The sequence below is a fragment of the Eleutherodactylus coqui genome, chromosome 1 (genome assembly GCF_035609145.1).
Source record: "Eleutherodactylus coqui strain aEleCoq1 chromosome 1, aEleCoq1.hap1, whole genome shotgun sequence".
In the NCBI taxonomy this organism is placed as follows: domain Eukaryota; kingdom Metazoa; phylum Chordata; class Amphibia; order Anura; family Eleutherodactylidae; genus Eleutherodactylus; species Eleutherodactylus coqui.
The window spans coordinates 291,176,686-291,199,330 of record NC_089837.1 but is presented as its reverse complement, the minus strand read 5'-3'; the positions used below and the strand labels follow the sequence as shown (position 1 = coordinate 291,199,330).

At 41.1% G+C, this 22,645-nt stretch overlaps 1 protein-coding gene across 2 annotated transcripts in view; it reads right to left on the bottom strand.

Annotated features, from left to right (window-relative positions):
- The window catches only part of CRYBG2 (crystallin beta-gamma domain containing 2), a 118,296-nt gene that overhangs the window by 27,464 nt on the left and 68,187 nt on the right, over window positions 1–22,645 (bottom strand). Inside the window, exons 1-3 of one of the 2 annotated variants that reach the window (XM_066573095.1) lie at window positions 22,486–22,565; window positions 4,249–8,923; window positions 68–115 (exon numbers count right to left, since the gene is read on the bottom strand). In XM_066573095.1, the coding sequence (XP_066429192.1) occupies window positions 68–115; window positions 4,249–8,871 (4,671 nt within the window). In that variant the 5' untranslated portion in view covers window positions 8,872–8,923; window positions 22,486–22,565. Of the gene's footprint in view, window positions 1–67; window positions 116–4,248; window positions 8,924–22,485; window positions 22,566–22,645 lie in introns of those variants that run through there. The other variant, XM_066573087.1, reaches the window with a different exon arrangement.

Sequence of the window (22,645 nt, the reverse complement as noted above, 5' to 3'; positions counted from 1 at the left end):
ACACACATGGCTTTATGTATGTCGGTGATTTTCCTTCACTAAGTTTCTCTGTTATTTACAATCTTACCTTTCCTGGTCTTGGATTCAACTTGCCATGACTCTTCTCCGGATGATGCTAAAAGAAAGATATTATTAGCAGTTGCTCTGCTGCTTCCTAATAAAACAAACACTAAATCAAACAGTTACAAAGCAGTAATACACTTAAATGGGTTTGTCCAGGTGTAGCAAAAAGGGTCTGCTGTTTTTCCAGAAATAGCAGCACATCTGTCCATAGCCTGTGTCTGGTATTACAGTGCAGCTGCAATCACCTGTATAGGGAATGGTTGCCATACCAGACACAGCCCATGGACAGGACTGTTTCTGGGAAGACAGCAGACCCTTTTTTATGGTCCTGGACACATTGCTCTAAGTGATGAAGTGTATAAATATAGACAGGGGCGTACCTAAAGGCTCAGGCGCAAAAGTTCAGCTCAGAGCCCCCCCGGGCCTCCACTCTCCCATATTCAAACCTAGCTTGTCCTGCATACAGCTGCCAAATGAATTTCCATACATGATCAAGCACCTTATCTTCCCAAACATGACGCTTTTCCTGCACATGAAAATTTGTTTGTAGTCCCGCAGACCATTCTCACACACATCGCTTTTTACCGCTATTAGCACAGCGCCCCGAGCTCCGTACTAACCGCGGTACAACACTGCCATTGATTTAATGGGGTTACTCAAACCTGCGCTCGAACACGGTGTTCCAAACGCTGCGATTTTCGAGAACTGTCTGTTCTATTTTTGCGTTTTCGTGTTTTTTAACACACCTCATGATGATGGGGCACATTAAAAAGCGCTGTCAAGCGCTGTACCATGCATTCAAAAACGCGGCTCGAAATTCTGGTAAAAATGACATGATTTTAAACTGCGTTTTCTGAACACACGTGTGTTCACGTTTTTGTACTTTAGAAGCATAATTAGGAAAAACACATTAAAAAACCTGCATGCAGTATTTAACCCCTTAATGACACGGCCTATTTTGGACTTAAGGACACAATGATTTTTGGCAGATTTTCTTCTCCAGTTTTCAAAAGCCATAACTTTTTTATTTTTCCATCAACGCGGCCATGTAAAGGCTTGGTTTTTGCGTAGCGAACTGCAGTTTTTAACGGCGCCATTTTTGGGTACATTGACTATATTGTAAAACTTTTATTATTTTTTTTATGATAGCAGGGAGAGAAAATGCATCAATTCTGCCATAGATTTTCTTTTTTTTTTTACAGCGTTAATCATGCAGCATAAATAAGACAATCCATTTTTTCTGCGGGTCGGTACGGTTACAACGATACCAAAATTCTTAGATTTTATTTTAGGTTTTTCCACTTTTCTGCAATAAAAATCCTTTTTGGGAAATCTTTTTTTTTCTAAATCGCTGCATTCAAAGTCCTATAACTTTTTTATATTTCTATGTACGGAGCTCTATGAGGGCTTATTTTTGCTCGACGAGCTGTAGTTTTTCTTGGTACCATTTTGGGGTACATACGGCTTTTTTGATCACTTTTATTGCGTTTTTAGGGAGGCAAAATGCTAAAAATTAGCATTTTGCCTCAGTTTTTTAGTGTTTTTTTAACGCTTTTTTCCCTGCACAGTCAAAAGCATGTGCAGCTTATTGTACGCGTCGTCACGGACACGACATTACCAAATATGTGGGGTTTTAATTTTGTTTTACCTTTTTTATGGTAATATGAGAAAAAGCATACAAAAGGGTTTTTTTACTTTTTTTTTTACATTTTTCTTTTCTTTTTTTTTTTTACACAATTTGTATCCCTTTGGGGCACTTACAGTACAGCACTGATGATCGCTGTGATAAGGCATTGCAGGGCTACTGCCCTGCCATGCCTTATCGCTTATACAGCGATCACAGGCTATGACAATACAGGACGCCAGTGTCTGACGTCCTGTTGCCATAGCAACCAGCCGGGTTTTCTGCGATTATATCACGAGAGCCCGGTGACGTCACAGAGGGAGCGCGCTCCCTCTGTAAACCCCTCCCATGGCAGGGAAGGGGTTAAAAGCGGGGTCGGCTACGATTGACAGCCGTCTCCTGCTGCGGGATAGCACGAGATCATAAGTGATCTTGCGCTATCCCCAGGACGTAAGTTTACGCCCTGTTGCGGGAAGTACCCTGCTGCCAGGACATAAACTTACGCCCTGGAGCGGGAAGGGGTTAAAGACCACATACACTATTAAAAACCTCATGTGCTTTTGATGCGTTTTTTAATTCTGTGTAAAGTGTGAAATTATATACATGGAGATGTATAACTTATACCAGCCATAGATAGATAGAGAGATATGAGACAGATGATAGATATAACATATATGGATATGAGAAAAGATATATAGATAGATAGGAGATAGAGAGATAGATAACAAAAAGATAGATAGATATAAGAGATAGATAGACAGAGAGATAGATATAAGATAGATAGATAGATAGATATGCGATAGATAGATAGATAGATAGATAGATAGATAGATAGATAGATAGATAGATAGATAGATAGATAGATAGATAGATATGAGATAGATAGACAGAGAGATAGATATGAGATAGATAGATATGAGATAGATAGATAGATATGAGGAAGATGGATAGATATGAGATAGATAGAGAGATATGAGATAGATAGAGAGATAGATATGAGATAGATAGATCGATATGAGATCAATAGATATAAGATAGAGAGATAGATATGAGATAGATAGATAGGAGATAGATAGATAGATCGATATGAGATCAATAGATATAAGATAGAGAGATAGATATGAGATAGATAGATAGGAGATAGATAGATAGATAGATAGATAGATATGAGATCGATAGAGAGATAGATATGAGATAGATAGATAAATAGGAGATAGAGAGATAAAAAGGAGATAGATAGATAGATACGTATATGAACACACACATATACACATACCCCGGGGCCCGGACCGCTTCTCCATGTTATAGCAGCAGGACAGGCATACGCAGCAGCCTCCATCCAGCAGGGGGCAGCACATGATGACATCATCACTGTGCTCAAGTCCCTGCCAGCCCATGTGGCTACCTCCCTCCTCTTCCCTCCTGCTCTTCTCAGCTTCCTCTCAGGCTGGCCGCACTGTCTGCCGCGTGATCGGTGCGGTGCTGCAGACAGAGCGACCAGCCGGTAATGCACTGAATGTGCATATGTATATGGCGGAGGCAGCCTGGTATTATTGTAACTTGACGGCACCAGAAGCTAGGGGTTTGACAGGAAGAACGCCCCTCTCACACCTCCAGCTTCCGATAGGCTCAAGGCACAAAGGTCCTAGCAGCACAGTGTGGGTTGATTCGTGCCATTGCTGCAGCCTTAGCCTGAGGCTTACAATACTTCTTAGGCGTACATTATTACCTGTAAATGCTCCCATGTTACCAAAGTAACATAGCAGCATTTACATGTGAGAATCTGGCCCAAAGAACAATAGTAACCCTCAGGCTAAGGCTGCAGTGCTGGAACAAATCAATGGAGACGCTGCAGCCTCTGTGCTCCATGCCAGCCGCCATTTGTGCCATGCGCGCTAGGTGGACGGCCATTCACCTCTCCTTTTTTTCCGCCGCCGTCTCCCTCACAGCCAGCGGCTGTGAGGTCCATTCCACCGGCCGCATCACTGCAGTGTGACGGGCCTCACCTCTCCTTTTTGTCCGCCGCCATCTCCCTTCCGGCTGTCAGGTGTCAGGTCCCTTTCGCTGGCCGCATCAGTGCAGTGTGCAGGCCTCGGGGGATAAACTTGTGTGACTTCGTTTTGCCAACGCCCAGCACCGTTTCTACTCTAAGGGAGGTGACGACTTGTGGGCCGCCGCCTGGTAAGCCACTTGCTGCAGGGGATTTTCACCTGCAGCGCTGGCGGCCACTATATGCTTTTTGTGTTAATCTTTAGTGGCCCTGCAGGCCAACACCATGTCCAACCAATCAGGTTCAGGGGGAGTCACCCCCTGTCAATCTCGACTCCACCAAGAATTCCTGGTGGCGTCAACATACAATAATACCAGGCAGCCCCTGGGCCCCCTCAAGGCAGGGGTAGGGGCCGGGTTGCCACTGCGACCCCAGCGACCCCTGACGGTATCTATGCATATAGATATGAATATAGTCAGTATGTATATAAATATATACATACTATTGTAACTGTAATTCATTTATTAGCATATATAATAAGATGAGTCACAGAATTTATAGAATATCTCACCCAGACATCCGGGAAAACTTTAAAAGGAGAATATAATGGAGTGTCTAGCTTGGGTGGCAGCTTAGTTGAATCAAGGTCTGTTACATCATCAACCTCTTGAATGGAAGAGTCTATGCTGTCTTCATGTTCAGGATTGTCTGGAGTGCTTGTTGAAGTGTTATTGGTTCTGGTTTCAGTAGAATCATTTTCAGATGTTGCAGTCTCCAAAACGGTTTCGGTTTGTGCTACCACCTCCAGTTTATCTTTTTGTTGTTTCCGGGAACTGCGAAGGAGAAAACTACTTTCAAGTATGGAATAGGATTTGCCTTCAGATGTGTCAGTCTTTTTATCTGATCTTTCAGACAGAAGTAGGGAGCCAATGATAGAACTTTGCCTGTGACTAAGATTTTGTGCAATAAAGTTCTTGTAGCTGTCTTTTCTAGAAACCTCATCCCCATAGTGTTTTCTCATTAGTTCCATTGGGGATGATCGACTAATGGGCCTTTCTGTGTTTCTTTCCCATGAATACTTCTTTTCGCTTTGTTCTGACTTCTCAGTTTGTTCTGCCACTTTAGGTTTCTCTGTCGATTCATCTTGTTCACATAGGATATTCTTTTCTTTTATTTCTGAAAAAGGTACCTTGAAATCAAAGCAATCGGTCTTTGGAGACCCCTGATCCTCCTTTATAGGAGGTAGAGTGCTTTTTGCAGAACAACGAGGTTCTCTATGATGTTTCATAAACTCAGGGGTTTCTAAATGTCGTAATTTGCTCACCCAAATCTCCATATTTTCAGAAGATTCAGTTTCTTCCTCTTTTGCACAACTTACAGCATTATTTGTCACCCTTGCTTCATTTATATACTTTCCTGAGTTGGAAAGATGAGAGTGTTGAAAAATTTCTGTTGTTTGCTCTATTGAGTTTTGCTTCACTTGTTGGGAAGTTGTACTGGGAGCAGACATATTTCCACTATCAGCTGTATCACTTTTTTTCTCTACATCAGACAATGAGATTCTTGGAATGTCTCCATTTAACTTATTTAAAAACACATAATTAGAATGATGTGTATCAATATTTTCTCTTTCTTGGAATTCCTTTGCTTCTAGCAGTTGTAAACTATCCTGCATATCACTGCTGTGCAATTTTATAGTCGGTGACTCATTTACATTTTCTGCTTGGTCTTCTTTTATGGGAAGATTATCTGCCAGACCTTTCCATTGGCTTACATCATCTGTGACTTGATTAACTATTTCTTTACATATCTGAGTATTTTCACTTGGTTGACCATCTGTAGAGTTTTTAATATTCCTACATGTTAAATTGTCATTTGGAATGTTGACGCTTGCATGCTCGTGTATTTCATCACTAATATCTAATGAGAGTGTATGTTTTTTCTCCTCAGGATCTTCTTCAGCAACTTCTTCATTGTCACACACCGCAGCTTCAGTTTCATCTATGACCATTTTTTTAACCTGGTCATTTTTTATTTTTCCTAGAGGTTCTTCAACTACCTCTTTTACAAAAATTTGCTGACTGATTTCAAAAAGGCTAAAATTTTCTTTATCCTCTCCTGTGAAATTGTTGTTTTCCACTAATACTTTTTCTGGATTATGTTGTGGATTCATACATTTATGCTCCACTGTTAAATTACCATTATCCATGCTCAGACTTTCTCTTGCTGAAGATATATTCCCAGTTTGCTCAGCTGCGTCAAAGACTACTTCACTGGTCTGATCCAAAGACTCATTTAAAGGTCGTTTAATAATTAGATCCTTATCTTGCTCACTCATGCCAAAGTGATTATCACCAACTGTGACAGTTTTTTCCATAGCATTATTGCTCACAAACTGATTAATCACACCTGAAGCATGTTGTTTACCATTCTCACGGTGTTCACTCATGAGGACAGCATCTTGTAAACTATGATCCACAATGGCATCACCTGTTTGTGCTGTATTTTGATATAGCATATGTATATGTGGCATGTGACTAGTATTAACAACTGTATTTAACATGTTATTAGGACCTTGTTTCAAATTGTTACATGGTTGTTCACTCATCTCCACAGATGAGTCAATTAGGACAGTTGATTCCTGTGCCGCTTGGTCCTTATTATACTCCGTACTTTTTATAAGCTCTTTTGACTGCTCTACCTCTGTTTTCACTTTCAGACCACTTGCAAATAGGTGAGTAGCTGGCTCATCCTTTTCCACAGCTGCATCCAGTATACACTGATACTCCAAGTTTAAAGTATTGATATCCACTTCATCAGTGTTTTCCTGAATTATATTTACTGTTTTTTTCGCTGATGTAGAGTTTTTAGATATGTCACTTACATTTTCCATTTGTTCACCCGCTGTTTCCACACTGACTGGAAGATTTTGAGCATTTCCCATTATATCTCTACCAACATCATTTAGATTAGAATCTATATGCAATATTTGGTCAAATTTATCCGTAGATGCTAAATCACTGGAGTTTAGATTTTGTTCATCTTTACATCCATCTTCAGATAATGAGGTTTTATTAACTGGCTGGTGTATCCATTCTGCTTCATGATCAGGCTTCTGTAACATATCATCAATATCATTCAAGTTGTCAGTTTGTCCATTAATTGTTGTTATAGAAACCACATGTTGCTGCTGACTAATTAATCCTTCGTCTTTTCTGACTTCATGGTTACTATAACCTATAGTCGACCCTTCTTCAGTTTTGCCCTCTTTTTCATCTACAATTTTGTGCAGTACAAAATCATTATTATTGTCAAGAATGTCCATTTCTGGCTGCTTTATGTTACCTTTTATTGCCTCTTTGTTCAATGGTGCAGAATTGCTCTCACCATCAGCGCTGCATGACACATCTGTTGTGCTTTCCTCATTATCAGCTGGATGCATAATATCTGTTGCTAGATCTATAATGTGCTCACCTTTATCTAACACTTCTCCCTCAGACTGATTGGTTAGGGAGTTAGTCGGGTTTACTATACTTGTACATTGATTTTCATTCAGAGCATTAGTAGTAGGCGTTACGTTATTCTTACTGTTATACTCACAATGAAGGAATTCAGCATGTTTGGTTGTCGATTTTTCCACCTGATGTATTTGCTTTGTTTTGGTCTCTTCCTCAAGTGCTTGATTGCTGACTGATGTCTTATAATGTCTACTTTCATCATTATTTGTTCTTTTAGTTAAATTAACAGAGTTACAATTTACTTTATTTACACTTTTATGGAGGATTATGGTTGGTCGAAATTTACTTTTGACTTCTTTGTTGTTTTGTAATCCCTGAACTATATCATCTCTATTCTCATTTGACATAGTCATATTTGCAAGACTTGTATAGTTTAAGTCCATGAGAGAGGAGGCATTGTGATTATTAGGGTCATTTGAATTCTCTAGTTTCTCTCCAGAAGTGTTTTCCAGTTTACGGTTAATGTAGGCATCATGTAGATTATCAGGTGGCTTTTTTCTCTGAATTATTACAGGAGGCACATCAGGACTGAGTTTATTATCAATCTTGCTTGTGTTCGTGGTTTTTTCTATACAGACCTCTTTACTACTTGATTGTAATATGTCTGAAGGGCTAAGGTCTTGACAATATATATCTTCTATCAGCACTCTTTCAGCAATATGTTTATCGGTAAATCTTTCTTGTATTTCTTCTAGTCCTGTATTTTCATTTGCTATAGATTCTTCTTGAATTTCATTGCTAATAGTGTTTCCAAACATCTCAAGGCTTCTACTGTTTAATGCCTCTTTTTCATCAACAACATGGAGAATATTGGACTTGGCCGGTAATTCAAGTTCTTCCTTGCTCGATTCTTGTGAGTTCTTCCTATGTTGGCTTTTGGTGATACCTTTTAGCTGGATTAGGTTTCGTTCATGTTTTCTTAATTTTTGCTCTATTTCTAAGCCTGAAGAGGAAAACTTGCCTGATGTTTGAGATGGCACTGGAGAAGAAGTATTCCTCGGACTTGCAAATTGCTGTTCAACAGAAGATGTAGGAGTATGAACTATAGCACTTTCATTTGTCCATCCTCTTGGTGAATTCAGGGAAACTGAAATATTATTTTTAGTTTTGTAAGGGGGTGGTGTTGGTGGCCTAGCAGGAAGCTTAAGGTCTGGAGGTTGGATTCTTGCTTTACTGTAGCTAGCCACATGATCAGAATGGTAGCCACTGGTTAATTCCACATTTGCAATGTATTTATCTGCATTCCCCTTACTTTCCAAACTTTGTTTATTACTGTATATATTGCTCTGTGATGTAGTAGGCACTGTGTTTGAACTTTCAGAACTGTCAATTACTGTGACATGTTCACATCTTTTCTCTAAATAACCTTTTCTTAAAGGATTGTAAACTTTAGAGTAAATTGGACCATGAACTCCCGGAGTGACAGGCACATCTTGGGGCAGTCTATGCTTCTTCTCCCTAAGAGATCCATGCTGTTGGGTTTTGACTGTTACTTTATGATGGATAACATCATCTGTTGAGCTAATATTTTCAAATACTTTCTGCAAGCCCTTTACATGACCAACATACAGCTGAGGATTCACAAAACTGTGGGGTACTTTTCCAGAATCATTGTCCTTCTTGTTAGAGGATATTGCTAGTTCAACAAATCTTTGCTGATTATCAGGGTTTTCCATTTCAGCCACCTGGTCAGAGCCTCTCCTGCTAAACTCCTCATCTATTGCTGATCTATTAGATATAGGAAAAGAGAAAGTAAAATGTGTTACAATTTTCAGAAATAAAACTATTCTGTTTAGTTATACTGAAAATACACAGTTAGGCCTTAGTCAGACGGGCGTTTTTTGCCGCGATTTGCGGATCGCATGACGGATGCGCATCCGCAAATCGCGTGACCGGTGCGCGCAAGTCGCCCGCAAATCGCCCGAAAATCTGCTCCTAGCCGCGTTTCATTAGAAACGGGCCGGAGCTGTCCAGCGCATTGCATTCAATGGAGACGGCAATAGAGCCGGCTCCATTTAAAGCAATGCGCTGCGGGCGAGCCCGGGATGAATTGTCGGGAAGGGCTTAAATATATAAGCCCTTCCCTGCAATTCATCCTAAAATGTGTAAAAATAAAAAAAATATATATACTCACCTTCTCCCGGCAGCCGGAGCTCCGCGCGGCCATCCTGCAGTGGGTGTGAAGGGGGTGTGAGTCAGACCTGCCCCCTGATTGGCTCAGCGCTGAGCCAGTCAGAGGCATGTCTCACTCACACCCATTCATGAATTCATGAATGGATGTGAGTCAGACCTGCCCCTGATTGGCTCAGCGCTGAGAGGCAGCAGTCACTCACCCATTCATGAATTCATGAATGGGTGTGTGAGTGAAACCTGCCTCTGATTGGTCAGGGCTGTGACCAATCAGAGGCAGATCATTCAGCAGGCGGGGATTTTAAAGCCCCGCCGGCTAAATAGTGCCGAGAAGCAGTTCAGGAGAACTGACAGCGGCCGCGGCTGGACTCCGGCTGCAGCGGAAAGGTGAGTATACAATTTTTTTTAATTTTAACACATTTTAGGATGAATTGCAGGGAAGGGCTTATATATTTAAGCCCTTCCCGACAATTCACCCCGCGCACGCCGGCAGCCCATTGCTTTCAATGGAGCGGCTGTATTGCCGGCTCCATTGAATTCAATGGGCAAACATCGTTCTTCTCTGTCACAGCTGTTACAGCTGTGGCAGAGAAGAATGATTCGTCTTCTATATGTTCTCAATGGGGTCGGCGCTGCTGCCGCCGGCCCCATTGAGCGCATATAGAGAAGAGAACAGGAATCGCAGATCGCACCTATCTGCGATTTCTGTTCTATAATTTATCGGACGAGCGCATAAAAAGCGCTCATGTGTCCGATACCATTGCAAAGCAATGGTTTTATAAAATCGCCGGGCGCATGCGCAAATCGCGGCTAAAAACGCCCATCTGACTAAGGCCTTAAACTGCGTTTGCCATGAAGCTAACATGATTTCACTAACGTCATTTATCCTAATACACAAGAAAAAACTTACATTACAGCAGCTTTCAGATGAAAGTATTTGAACTCTGTATTTGGTTTGTGTTTTGCGGACCATAGTACAGAGCTAATGTCAATCTATCTATTCACATGGCCGTATATTTCATGGTCCTTTTTTTTTTTAACTACTGAATGACCTATTGTGTCCATTTTTGCCTCTGTATTGGTATTCTTTTCTATTGGACAAATATGGATCACTATTTGCCCAGCAGGAAATAAAACCAATGACAGCAAGTACAGATGAAATACTGATGACAATACATGTAATTGTAATCCTTATTATAGGCGTGTTACAATACACTCATCTGAAACTGGCCTACGGGTGCATTCAAACATACAGTAGGTGATTTGCTGTAGATTTTCTGCAGTTGAAAAAATCTGACAAAAATCCACACTGAAATCTGCATCAAAAATTTACAGTAAAACACCTATGTGTGAACAAACCCATAGGGTACCATTAGACGTAGACTTTTTTGGCAGTTTTTAGAACCCTTTGCATAGGTGGAATTGTTCTACAGGATGCAGTGGAATTTGTGATCAAACATGTGGATTTTGATGTAGAATTGAAAATAGTGTAATTCTGCAGGCAATTCTGTAATAAAATCCACAATGAGAGAATTTTGGTGTGATGGCAGATTCCACTGCATGTTGCAGAAGAATTCCGTTCTGTGTGAAAGGCTCCTTTGAGTAAAAAAAAACACTAGAAAAATCACATGCGTTTTTTCCTTGATGCCTGTGTTTTGTTACTGGCATCTTTTGGTGACATCTCTTTGTCATTTTTTCTCCTAATGAGATACCTCTGAAAAAATGCCATACCTAGAGCATGCTGCCGTGCAAACCAAAAAGTATTAGCAAAAGTGAGAAAAAACAGCACTACAAAAACCACAATGTTTGAAAGGCTTTCCATATTTTACTATTGACCTATAGCAAACATTTGGACAGCGTTTTTTTTCAGAAAACAAAATGGCACTGTGTCAAAATGCCAAAAAAATGGCGTTTTGGCAAAAAATACTTGTGAAACCACCCTGACATTACTAAAACAGTAAGCTTTTCTTTACATGCCGACAAAATTAGGAGAGCTTCTTACTTATCTAAAGCTACAGGTCAGGGCAAGTCAATAATTACAAACCTGTCTGGGTTTGCCAGTAATGAAAGTACATTTATGCTTTGCATATGCATCAGGAATGCTACAGAGGACAGATAATCTTAATAAAAAGGTTAAAAGATAGAGAAATCACATTTAGCTTGCTTTCAGATGAGTATATTTAAACTGTGTTCCGTGTTTTGCGGACCGTAATATGGAGATAATATAAATCTATGTATCTAGTCACATGGTTGTATAACTCCTTGTCAAAAAAAAAGAAATCAAGCACCTAGAAGGAGTCGTCATTTTTCTGCAAAACTCAGCATGCAGTCACATCTCAGGCAGATATGCAAGTGATTACAGTTGTAGCGTGATTAGATGTACGGTGGACAATTTTTTTTAACTTGTGTATATCTTGTTGACTACTTGTTTGAGAGGGGCACATTATTGAAAAGTGAAACACTGGGTGGGAACATTGACAAATTGCTCAACACCTGGGGAGTTCTGACCAGATTTTTAGGACATGTTGGGACCAGTGAATTTGTGAGTGTATGCACACAAGGCAACGGAGCTCAGGATGCCCTCAACAGACAACCAGAAAAGGGGATCGTCTGATCGCCCAACAAGCACGAGCAGCTCCAACTGTTTCCTTGTCCACTAATCAGACACAGCCATTGCCATCATTACAGGCCGCTGTGTCTGTTGGAACCATTTCCAGGAGCTTGGCTGAAGGACATTTGGTCTTACGACGCCCTTCACATTTATTGCCTTGGAAACCCACCCACCATTGCCTCCATTTGCAGTGGTGTTGTGAAGGGCAAAACGGTATTGCTGTGGAGTTGAACCAGGTTGTCTTCAGCAAGATTTAGTTTTGGCACTGACAATGGCTGTTTTCTTGTATGGGGACCTAGGGGTGGTGAGCCTCTCATCCTACCTTTGCTGTGGAGTGGCACTCTGCCCCCATTGCTTGTGTGACGGTCTTGCGGCCACTACAAACAACAGCCAGTCACCCCTAGTACTGCTACGAGAGACAATGACAGCTCAGCAATATGTTCAGGACATCCTGCAGCCACATGTGTTCCTCTCATGGCGGCTTCTAAGAGGCATTTTCCAGCAGGATATCACACATAGCCTGCTTGGTCACCAAATATATCGCCAATAGAAGATGTATGGGACCTTCTGGGAAGCCAACTTCGACAGCCTACAAGTTTGCATGACCTAGAGGCTCATTACAGCAAATGTGGACCGATATGCTGTAGGTTACCATATGAAGCTTGTATGCCTCCATGCCCGCTTGCATCACATCTTGCATGCAAGTTAGAGGCGGCCCAACAGGGTTTTTTCGTGAACAAAATACACGCGCAGAATACGCTTATGTGAACCAAATCATTGAAATCAATGAGTTCTGTTCACTGCGTATTGCATCTGCAAATTTTGCATGCATAAAACGCCCTTGCATCCAGTTGAAATGTACAATTTTTTTTCAAGATTAGAAAAAGGATGCGTGTCACGTTGCATCCTGTTGCCAATGATTTTTGTTGTACAAAAAAACAAATTTGGTCTAGATCCTGGTTTTGAACAGTAGAAACGTGATGAGCCTGCATAATTTTTGTGTCCTGCTGCTTCATGTTTTAACTGTAAATTTTACAAAAAGAAGGAGAAAATCAATACTTTTTAATAAGACGCACTAAGATTTTCATGTGGAATTTACTGTGATCTTATCAGAAACCAAGGTAAAATTGTGCATGGTTTTACCGGAAGGGCCGCGAGGCGGACGGCTTCCACTGACTTCAATGGAAGCTGCCTACACAGATTCTGCCTGAAAATAGAGCATGCTCCGATTTCCCCCACCCCACAAGCGGAAAATCGCAGCAAGCTCTACCACTAGTGGGCAGGAAAAACGCTTTTCCATAGTATGCTGTGGAAGGTATTTGCCACAGAATCCGGAGGCAGATGCCTGCTCCGGATTCTGTAATGCTTAACATTTACTGGAAAGAACTTTACTGATTAGTTAAAAATTAAACCTTTATTCATATATATTTTCAAAAGAGCCGTATGCATATATACGTAAATAAATTCCCTAATAAAATAATCCTTGTCCGTGATACACTTGGACAGATAATGGTGGTTATTGTAATTATTTATACAAATAGCCACAGTTTTCTTATACCCACATAGCTGAGGGTGTCAAAAATTGTGTAAACTGACACACTCTGTTATGCTAGTAACACTATAGCTGTCAATTTTACTCTCTTATCTAAGTCAAATAGTGAAGCATAATTGTTTAGTATAGATAGTGTGTTATAGTTGTTAGATAGCTTGTTCCATACGTGTTTTTCTGGAGTCAAACTTTTTTTCAACAAAATGGAGCTTTAATCAGATTATCCCATCTATCAATCCATCAACGCGTTTCTATGACACCGAACATATGTGTCATTTCATCAGGATGGAAATTTTATCACGTTTGGCTTATTAGAACCTTTCTGTTATACTTTGAATTTTTAATTTGTATATGCTCCAGTCCACATTAAGTGGAATATAGCTTACTACATTCGGGTTCGTCTTGATGTTAAGACTCTAATAGGACTATGAACCCAGAGATCACATTTATTTGCACAGTCCGTACTGGTAGAGACAGACCAAAATTAAGTGTATCAGCTTACATTCACTGACAGGTGTCCAATCAAAACTGCCTGCAGGTTGTTCCAGCTGATCACTTGTTTATCCTCACCAAACCCACATTTACGGGGCATGCACGGACACTAAGTCAATCTTGCTAACACTGTCTGTACTGATAAAGACAGACAACAAATGAGTGTGTCAGCCTATGTTTACTGACAGGCATCAAATTGAGAGTACCTGCAGGCTCATTAGGCTGAACACTTATCTGTCCTCACTAAAGCCCACATTTCCAGGGTATGCAGAAACAAAAAGCCCACATTTATGGGGCATATAAAGTCAAAAAGCCCACATTTACAGGGCATACAAAGTCAAGAAGCCCACATTTACGGGGCATACAAGTCAAAAAGCCCTCATTTATGGGGCATGTAAGAGAGTTGATACTCTAACCCAAAATAGGCATAGATTACAGCCACGCTGGCCGTGATGTTTATGTAGCAGTCACCCCGGCCGCAATGAGACAGAGCGGATTCCGTAATGCAAACCTGGCTGTGTGCAGGTGGCCATATCCTGGGGACCTTAGTGAGATGATACAAGGTAAAAATAGGTTTTCAGACTAGATATACAATTCCTTTCCCTCCCTGACTGCACATATATTGAAAATAGTGGAGTTGAAACACAAATCTATTCAGATGTTGAAGATCTTCTTATACAACCAATAAACGTTATGTACATAAAAATGTAAAGCGCCTTTTAGAAATGAACATGTTGAGGCGTGTGAGTGTTCAACTGAAATGAAGCTTTCACAAAGGGATTGGCTTGATTAAGCAGTAGTTCTTAAGTAAGTGACTGGTGATTAGAAGTAATTTATGAATCACTTATACAGAATTCGTGTTTGAACAGTATTTACAGCTCGTCAGCTCTGATCAATGTGATAACTGATAAAAACTTGACCCGAGTTCACACATTCATTTAGCGAAAACTGATCAATATGCACAGTTTGCTTATAACTAGAGATGAGCGAGCGTACTCGTTAAGGACAGATACTCGAGCGAGTATCGTCCTTTTTGAGTACCTGCCTGCTCACCCGCAAAGATTCGGGTGTCGGCGGGGGTGAGCGCTGTGGACCGGGAGTGAGCAGGAGAGATCGGGGGAGAGAGATCTCCCCCCCCCCCCCCCATTCCCTGCCACTCTCCCCCGCCAGCACCCGAATCTTTGCAGGCGAGCAGGCAGGTACTCGAAAAGGACGATACTCGCTCGAGTATCTGTCCTTAACGAGTACGCTCGCTCATCTCTACTTATGACGCAAAGTGACCAGCACCTTAAGAATATTCATGAAAATGGTCTCTAGGCAGAGTCAGGCGTATAGAGAAATACAATAAAAGAGACTAGAGAAATAAAAAGGATTACTGTCTTTTTTTTTTAACCGAAACAGAAGGGCTAACAGGCAATTCAGCATTTTCTCACACTCAGTAATCCATTGATATGACACTTTTCAGAAATGCTGTGTTAAAGAATTCCTGAAATGAACAGCCTCAGAAGGGTTCAGGATCAACATAGAGTCTTGCAGCTCCTGCGGTTGAGGGCATTCTCACATATCCACGTGGCTGCCTGCCCACAATAATCCGTTGCTATTGAGAGCGCAGCCATCCTGTCCACGAGCGGAGAATCATTGCGATTTGCATGCTGCAATTTGCCGTCAGATAGGCTGACAGCAGAGATCCGTCTGCCGGCTCCTGCTCCCGGGCAGCGGCTCCCGCGGCGGATCTCTGCAACGCCCGTGGACAGGCAGCCAAGGTCAGAGGATACGCTGCAGGGTGATTTCCCCTCTAATTGTAATTATTGTGTTATCAATAAATCCGCATCATTTTAATGTTTTTTATTCATACAGAAATGCTATCTCAGGCTCAGTTCAGATTTTAGTGCATCTTATTACAAGGTATTGATTTTCTCCTTTTTGTAAAATTTTCCAGTTAAAACTTGAAGCCGCAAAACACTAAAATTATGCAGGCTCATCACATTTGTACTGTTCAAGACCAGGATCTAGACCAAATTGTTTTTTTTGTACAACAAAAACCATTGGCAACAGGATGCAACGTGACATGCATCCTTTTTCTAATTTTGAAAAAAAATTGTACCTTTCAACTGGATGCAAGGGCGTTTTATGCATGCAAAATTTGCGAGCACAATACGCGGTCAACAGAACTTATTGATTTCACTGATTTAGTTCACATAACCGTATTCTGCATGTGTATTTTGTTTACAAAAAAAACCCCTGTTGGGCAGCCTATAGCTTGGATGCAAGCTGTGATACGGGCGGGCATGGAGGCATACAGGTTCAGTATGGTATCCTGCATCATATAGGTCCAAATTTGCTGTAGTTGAGCCTATAGATTGTGCAAATGCAGACTGTCAAATTTGGCATCCAAGATGATCCCAAACATGTTCTATTGGCTATTAATTTGGTGACCGGGCAGGCAACGAAAGTGGGACCAACGTTGTGGGGGCATTCCTGTGACACTCTTGCTGTGTGTGGCTGAGCATTATCCTGCTGGGAAATGCCCCTTGGAAGCCCTGCCATGAGAGGAAACGTGGCTGCAGGATGTCCTGAACATATCGCTGAGCTATCATTTGTACCACTACTAGTGGTGACCGATTGTTATATGTGATGCCCCCCAGACCATCACACCAGCAGGGGGGCAGTGTGCTACTCCATAAAAAAGGCAGATTGAGGCGCTCAACCCTAGTTCTCCATACACGAGCATGGCTATTATCAGTGCCCAAGTTAAACCTGGATTCGTTGCTGAAGACAACCTGGGCCCACTCTGTAGCAGTCCAATTTTGTTGTTCCTGACAATATAGGCAAGAGTGGGTGAGTGTCAAAGGCAATACACGTAATGGGCGCTGTGAGACCAAATGTCCTTCAGCCAAGTGCCTGGAATTGGTTCCCACAGACACGGGCCTTTATTGATAGTGCCACCTGTCTCTGGTTTTGGTCAATGCAATAATTGTAGTTGCTTGTGCTTGTCAGATGATCAGAGAATCCCCTCTACTGGTGGTCTGTTGAGGGTGTCCTGTGCCGGGGGTGCCTTGTGTGCATGCTCACATACATCCCCTTGTCCCAACATCCCCGGTAGTGGGCAATTCATCGATACAACCATCCAGCTTCTCAAATTCTAATAATGCGCCCCTTCTAACACTCTGTGCGAAATCTCTTCAACTGTGTCATAGAGGCGTCTAGTGCTAAACAAACTCCACACAAGCTGAAAAAGAGGTCAATTACACACTAGTAGCCTCTGAGAGCTTTTTATAGGACAAGGGTGGAACCACTTGTACCTTTGGTAGCAAGACCACTCATGTAATCAAACCACAACTCTAATCATGTATATCTGCCTGAGATGTAGCTGCATGCTTCTGCTAGATGCTTGTTTTTTTGAGAAAGAGTGTAACCTACAAACCCAATGGAGTAGCTTAATTTGGGGAATGTTCAGTAACCTATAGTAAACAGTTGACAAATACACTGCAGGGAGCAGCTGATGTGTGTTCACCTACTGATATCAGTATGACAAAACATATGTCCTAACAAGGTGACAACTGTTTACTAAGGTTAATCATCCATTGTAATTACAAGGCACTGGCCCAAGTATTATATTGTAAGTCCAATGTTCATTAATTTGCAAAGTTAATTCCAATAATCAGGGTGACTAATTACAGTTACACTGATTGCTAAATACTCCGCTCACACAGAATTACTCACTCTCATTTGAGTAGTTCCAAATATCTTAAATTTTTTGGACAAATGTTTAAGTATATATAGTGAATTTCTATACATTAGTGTGTGCAGCTGCAATCAAAATTGTTTAACCTTTATGGGTTCCCACGGGACAGAAATCCTGCGGAAATCTTGCGGCTTTTCGGTGCAAGATTTCCGCGGGGGAGCCACAGCTTCAAAACCTGCAGCATTTCGTTGCGGGTTTTGGAGCAGTTTGCCCGCCGGCATTTCATTGTGGCTTTCTCTCCCCATAGAGAAGAGTGAGGCTGCAACGGAAGAAAAAAAGAATTGACATGCTGCGGCTGTCAATTCCGTTCCGCATTGTTGGTTCCGCCCTGCTTTGCTGCGACGGATTGGCCGCCCTGTGTGGATGAGATTTTTGCAAAATCTCGTTCACATGGCTGGATGAACCCAGGATTAGGAGCCACAGGCGGATTTGCCGCACAGAAATTCCGCATGTTATTTCCGTGGCAAATCCATCTGGTATAAACCCAGCCTAAGCGCGAATTAAGTTAATTTGCCAAATTTACAGACTTTCAGCTGTTTGCAAGAAAAAACACACGAGGACAATATAAATAACTCAACACAACTAAGGGTGCTTTTACACGGAATGATTACACTGGCCAACTGTGAAAATAGGTATTTTGTAATCATTTCATCATGGAAGAAACAAAAATGACATTGAAAACTTTGAGTTAGCTCTTGGCTCTGAGATGTAGCCCATTTAAGTTGGACTCATGAAGAACTTTGTAAAGGTGATGAACCAGGGTGGAGCTTTTCATTACATCAAAAGACAATTTCCACAGCTCAGTGATGCTAAAGTTAAAGAAGGTATCTTCATTGATCCGCAGATTTGTCATCTTTTTAAAGATAAAAACTTTGAGCAAGTTCTTGAGGGTCATGAGAAAGCAGCATGGGAGGCATTTAAAGATGTTGTGCATGGCTTCCTGGGAAATCGATGAGTTGACAACTATGTTGAGATTGTGAATAAACTTCTAGAGAAGTACCATCGATTAGGTTGCAACATGTCACTCAAAGTCCATCTCCTACATTCTCACCTGGATGTCTTCCCTGACAACTGCGGTGCCGTGAGTGACGAACATGGAGAGAGATTCCATCAGGACATATTGAAAATGGACCGAAGGTATCAGGGAAAATGGAAGCTTCTCTTGGACTACTGTTGGACAGTGACAATAGATGCCCCAGAAAAGGAGTACAAGCAACTAGCAAAGAGAATCCGTTCATGTGGTTAATCCCTATTATTTGAAATTAGTGTATCTATAAAACCAGAGTTAGGCCTACATTCATTGTCCTCAATGCAAAGTTAGGAGTTTAGTTATTTTGAGAAAAGAACTTTAAAGCGTATTTTTAGTATTTTGATTTGAGATTAGTAGATCTTAAAAACCAGAGATAACAAAATCTAATGTCATATTTGTGTTTCTCAACCCCAAATTATGGTAGTTTAACTATTTTTAGAAAGAAAAAAATATTAAGAGTGCATTTTTGTTGTCCAGTTGTTAGCATTCAAAAAATAAAAAAAAAAATTAAAAAAAATCGCTCGATCGTTCAAATTTGAATGTTAATTGTTCAGTGTAAGCACAGCGAATAATGATTCAATCGCTTATCATTAATTTCATGCAAAAATGAAAATTATTGTTGCCTCGTTCACTAATCGCTCGGTCTAAATATCGATTGTTCAGTCGTTCTCGTTCGCTGGTACAGTGATTGTCAACGAGTGAATGATTTGCGAACAAACAATTTATCTGCCTGTATAAACAGGTTGCATGGGCAAACAAGCAAATTCTGTCATCATTCACTCATATGAACAACAAATCGTTCCATGTAAAAGCACCCTAATGTTGTTTTCACACCTGTGTTGGGGCTCCGTTCAGTCTGCTGCATTATTTGTTCCATTAAAAGAAAACTGAAGTAAATTGACATCATTCAGGTTTTTTGAAAACCCATTGAAATCAATGGGGAAAAGACTGATCAGTTTATTTCAGTTTTACATAAGTTTCACTCCTCCAAATACAGAGACAAAAATCCCGAACTGAGCCCTAACACAGGTGTCAAAGTAGCCTAATATAACAAGTGGTTTCTCTAAATTCAACAGAAAATGCCACTTTTAATGACTACTGCAGTCTCAGAATTATTCAACCTTATGAATAGAATGCCTCATAAAAGCATACATTTGTAAATCAGGTGTTGTCTGAAGAACACATTAGTTGCATCAGGTGTGCTTAAAACAAAACATGTCAAATACCTGGACTGGTTGGAGCTTTGTTGACTCAATGCTAGAAATATGGCCAAGTCAGGAGAGTGTTCCAAAAAGTTAAGAGAAGTTAACACTGCTCGGCACAAAAAGAAAAAGAAAAAAGATAGCAAAGGCTATAAATGTTTCTAGAAATATAGCTGGAAGAATGGTTTACAAGTTCAAAGTTTAAGGAACACTGTCTACACTACCTGGATGCAGCAGAAAGTGGAAGCTATCACTGTATGCCACCAGATGTGGTGGCAGCAGACACTGAGGTTTCCATTTGCATAGTAAGGCACATTCTAAATGCTTAAAAGGGTTCTGTCACTAGAAGAAAAAAAAAAATACTTACCTATTCCTCCCCAGGCAGCCTTCTTCAAGCATATCCTCCTCACAAATCTTCTCCAGTCCCCCGGGTCACCTCACCGCAAGCCGGCTGGATCCTCTTCTTCTTGTTATGGAACGTCTATTCTTGGCATTCTTCTTCCTGCCAGGCAATGTACGCTATGTCACTAGCAATGTAATGTTCACAGCCTAGCAAGGAATGCTGAGCTATTGCCGAGACTGCGTATGCATATTGTCTCTCTGCAATAGTATATGAACACTCATGGCGAGACAGCGCGCATATGCAGTCTTGGCAATAGTTCGGCACTCCCTGCTAGGCTATGAACGCTACATCACTAGTGACGTAGCGTACATTGCCCTGTAGGAAGAAGAAAGCCAGCAATAGACGCATCTTAATAATAAGAAGAGGATCCAGCCAGCTTGTGGTAAGGTGACCTGGGGGACTGGAGAAGATCAGCGAGGAGAAGATGCGATAAGAAGACTGCCTGAGGAGGAAAAGGGATTGCATTTTTTTTTCTAATGACAAAACCCCTTTAATGACTGAGCAGAGTGCTTATGAAGTGCTCTGCTTGATCATTAAAGATAACACCCCTATAGCCAACAAACTTTCAGCAATGTATACTACAGTATATCTTCTGTGTGATCAAACCAGTCGAAGTAGCATTTGATGCCCACAAGTATCAATGAGCCAGTTATCAATTCACCAGTTGTCCTTCTAAAGACCACTTTTGGAGAGTACTTGTCACTGCTTACTGGGTTCACCCCACAAGACCTGCTGTTTTGGAAGTGATATGGGCCAGCCATCTAGCCATCACAGTTTGACCCCTGTAAAAGGTGACTCTAAAGCGACCCTCCAGGCCTAGGAAACAAAGATGACTGTACTAGCTTCTCTGACTATCTGATGCACATCTGATGTGCATTTGTATGCATCATTAGTCTAAGACACTACATCCACATTAATTAACCAGTGCTGCCCACATGAGCAGTGCTGGCCGGTAGCATGTACTATCTTAGACTACTGATGCAGACAATGAGTCAGAGAAGCTGTTCTGCCATCATTGTTGCTTCAGGCCCGGAGGGTCACTTTAACTTCATGAACTGAATGTTTAATTGCCACTCAATATATCCTACCCCTCGGTAGCTGCCATGGACACGAGGTTATCAGTACTATTCACTTCACCTGTCAGTATTATGTGTGTTCACTGTGTCTGAGAAGCTCATTTCCAGTTATTCCTGTTTCTTGTCCAAGTCCCAAAACCTACTGATACACTGACTTGCCAATTTATTCTAAACACCTGCCCTTTCATGGCTGGAGCTTCCCTGTATGGAAATTAAACCTGTGACCCCAGAACACAGCATAAAATCAAGTGAACAAGTTTTCTTCGGACTAGGTTCAACGTGAACCTACATACTGAGAATGGTGTGATCGAGAAAAACGCCTGCGGCGCACTTGCAGCAATTCCATTTCACACTGATGCAGCTACTAACATCTGTAATAAAGATATGATGCCGCCCGCACTCCGGACCAGACCTAGATCTGTCAGCAGCTTTGTATGTACAAGGTGCTGACAGAATCCCTTTAAGAAAAACAGGCATACATTTCAACTAGCTCTCATCATTTGGTAATTACTCCCATAAGAGGTATTCTGAGGCTATAAAAGTGCTCAGTGCATTACCTCCAAAGAATGTTCTGTAGAGTTATTAATGCTTCACATATCATAGACATTACAGCAATGTATGTGAGATTCACCTGGTGTCAGGCATCTCAGACTGTACAAACTTGTAAATACATTTATTGACAATTGACGGCAGCAAAAAACCCCTGGTCCATCTAGTCTGCCCTTTTATTATTTCCTCTTTATTTCTCTCTTAGGATAGCTCTATACTTTTCCCAGACAAGCTTGATTTCATTTACCAACCACCTCAGCTAGAAATTTGTTCCAAGCATCTAATACTCTTTCAATCAAAAAATACTGATTATGACCCTCAGTATCATGCAAGTTCCTCAATATACAGTCGTACTCATTTTTGACTCGACAATCTCTTATCTGAATTCTTATATTATTCATATACACAGTATGACAACAAAGAAAACAAATGTATATCTATCTAACATATATTCTACATGACTACTATTATAGTATATGCTTATAACCTGGAAGACTACTTACCCACATCTCCTTTCCTTTTCTCAATAAGATGAACACTTTGCTCAAGCAGTGATGGCAGTGCAGGAAGACTTGGGCCACTCCTGTACTACATATCTACAGCACTTCCCTACTCTTCTCTACCCCTCCCCATACTGAACTTTGTATTTTTATTATATGACAA